Source organism: Protomyctophum parallelum, assembly GCF_964188405.1.
Source record: "Protomyctophum parallelum genome assembly, chromosome: 5".
In the NCBI taxonomy this organism is placed as follows: domain Eukaryota; kingdom Metazoa; phylum Chordata; class Actinopteri; order Myctophiformes; family Myctophidae; genus Protomyctophum; species Protomyctophum parallelum.
Window position 1 is genome coordinate 35478632 of NC_139702.1, and position 3055 is coordinate 35481686.

General features: G+C 39.0%; 1 protein-coding gene across 2 annotated transcripts in view; it reads right to left on the reverse strand.

The window, feature by feature from the left end:
- Positions 1–448: 448 nt before the first annotated feature.
- The window catches only part of LOC310859439 (tumor necrosis factor ligand superfamily member 14-like), a 5596-nt gene continuing 2989 nt past the window's right edge, over positions 449–3055 (reverse strand). For both annotated transcript variants that reach the window (XM_083765982.1, XM_083765981.1), the window contains exons 5-6: positions 1385–1622; positions 449–913 (exon numbers count right to left, since the gene is read on the reverse strand). In XM_083765982.1, the coding sequence (XP_083622108.1) occupies positions 721–913; positions 1385–1622 (431 nt within the window). In that variant the 3' untranslated portion in view covers positions 449–720. The remainder of the gene's footprint in view (positions 914–1384; positions 1623–3055) is intronic.

The window sequence follows — 3055 nt, forward strand, 5'->3', positions numbered from 1 at the left end:
TTTGTAAGTTCTTTCTACTGTTCAATAATTAAATGAAAATGAGCCATAGCCTACATTAAAATGAAGATTAAAACGATAGAGGTAAGCATAATAAAATCAATAAAACAATTAACCAATACTTGGACAATAAGAGGACATGATCCTTTTTGTTGCTGAGCACAGATGGAGCTGCATGTCTCTGTGGAAGTGTCCCAAAACGTTACTTGATGTTGAGTGCCACTGTGCCAAACATTATTTGGAATAATATTTTCTGCAACTACATTCATATTATCAAGGAATTCCATGCCACACCATGCATACAATTCTTCATAAAAAATTATTAAAGATTTTATTTACATTATTTGCAACAAATAACCAAGAAGGATGAAATAGCCTGAATATCAGATACTTATACTGAAAAACAACCAAATGTTGTTGCATTTCATAAATGATTTCAAATGCAAGGCTAATTAAGCTGCAGGAAGCGTAGGTACCGTTCAAGACCCAAACTTACAAAAATATAAAATAAATTAATATTAAGCCCTATTTCCAAAATAGTCAAATAGCCAATACACACAACACAGCACATTGCGCACATTGTGAGCTTTTGCTATTTCTTGGAACATTTCTGAAATTCTTTAGAAAAATATTTATTTTATTTTTTGAAAATCTTTTGATTAACAAAAATAATAAAAAGTGGAATATTTTCCTGACACTGCACTGTCGAAACAGTGTGCTAATCTAGATCATAAAGGCCCCCATGAAGGTGTCTGTAGTTCCCAGAGGCATCATTACACCAGCCTCCAGTTTGACGTAGATGGCATCTCCAGAGTGCAGGTGGAAAACTCCACCCAGGAAGCTACTTAGCAGATCATCGCCACCGCGACCTCTCTGATTCTTCATACTTGCCCCTCTGTAGCTCCCACAGGGGAACCTGTTAAGACACTGTCAAATGTTAAAACACTTAACCATGTAAAGTAAACCCTCTAGATTTAGTCAACTGAACCTGCCTGAGTTGGCTATGTACCGCTTTTTCCCATCTACACCAAATATCTTAGCAGATTTACAAGCTCACAATGCAAAGCAAAATAATAATAGGGTCACCAGGTTTAACGTGGATAAAGCCGGAAGCTATTAAACATTTTCAGCGAAATATTGAGTAACATTTCGCTAACACTTTGTTGACATAAATATGACTTAATTAATATGACCTTTGCTGTCAAAAAAGCCAACCTCTCTGTTACATTTACATAGTTAGATTATTTTCTTTTAATATTACTATCAAACAGATAGATTGGTAGGAACTAGAAAGTAGAAACAGACAAGATATGAATATTGAGAAAACACCCATAAAAACCCCAACCCCCCCCCCTTAAAACAACTTAAGCATTGCGCAATGACTCACCTAAAAGCTTTCATAAGCTCTAAGGGCTTGCCATAGGCCTTGGTATCTCTCATGACCATGTGTTTAAGAGTAGAGCAGTTCTCTTCAGAGTTTAACTGCAACTTGGAGTAAAGGTAGTAGTAGCCTTCACTCTCAATCCACAAGCGGCTGTCGCTGTAGGACATGTGATGCTGGAAAGCATCGCTCATGTTGTGTATCCACTGCACAACACCATTCTTATCCACAGGATGTTCTGAGCCTGCAGGGTCAAGAGGAGAAAAGTGTGTTGTTTAACGGGAAAAAACTAAAAACACTTAAGTATATTCAGTGATTTCACTTAATTCAAATATCACTTCTTTTTTTGTTTTGTTGTGATAATCCTCCCTACTATCCTACTATAGAGTGTGCTGACCATATAAGTAGTTCCTCCCTGTCCCCAGTTAACCCCTGGGGGTAAAGAAAACATAGGTTTCGTTTTTGGCTAGGTGGCCCATCCTTCATCCAATCAGGATAGAGAGGGGCCTTCCGCCAATCATGACCGAGCGGGGGCGGGCCTTGGTGTGTGTGTGCTGTTGGCCTGTCGTGTGTCCCCCCATCTTGTTACCGGGGCGGATCAGGTTTTTTTTCCAAATCACCCAAATCACTGAATGCTCCTTTAAGTTACAGTGATATAAGTGTGTGTGTGTGTGTGTGTGTGTGTGTGTGTGTGTGTGTGTGTGTGTGTGTGTGTGTGTGTGTGTGTGTGTGTGTGTGTGTGTGTGTGTGTGTGTGTGTGTGTGTGTGTGTGTGTGTGTGTGTGGGCACTAACATATCAGGTGTGCTGAGGGCTTCCATTGGATCTCTGGTGGAGTGGCCTTTGTTTCTGTAGTACAGTGAATCAGTCAACAAACCAACAAACCAGTCAGTCATTCAATAAAGTAATCAATTATTTAAGTCATCCTATCAGATGATTGATTTGCAGTGTGGCATGTATCTCAAATCCTCTATCCTATCGTTGGAACAGCTGTCTATTCAAGTAAAGATGTTTGTGGAGCGTTGTGCAGGACGTCTTATGTTTTGTTGTTTCAGAAACATTGTCCCAGAGTTTGCTATGATTTTTACTTATTAGCTTGAAGATGTTCAAAAATAATGTATTAAATAAATACCAGAAAGACACCCTGAGGGCGAGAAGCAACCTTGCGTGCACGCATCCGCCTGGGTGACGGCAGACGGCAGACTGCTGGGCGAGCAATGCCGCTTTAGCATGGGGTTGTCAGATCAACATATGGAATGAATTCTGTAATGGCCATATATGGAGCGTGTCTTGAGTGTGCAGGGTTTGATGAGGTCAGATCAACATATGGAATGTTATACATTATGTTTTAGTGAAACTTATCTTCAGCCTACACCTTTTCAAGCCACTGACATTGTACTGTTGTATTGTATCCGTCTGTTAAATGGACCGAAATAAATAAAATAAAATATCTCCCACCCCCTTTTCCCTCCTAATAAAGGTGTATATGTAATAAATGCTATATCAATTATTATTATATATTATTATTACCCTTATTATTATTATTATTAGTGATGCACCGAATATTCGGCCGCAGAAAATATTCGGCAGAAAATGGCTAAATATGCATTTTCGGCCTATTCGGTTTCGGCCCAAATAGGCAGAAAATATATCACTGAATAGTGTATGCAATTAATGCA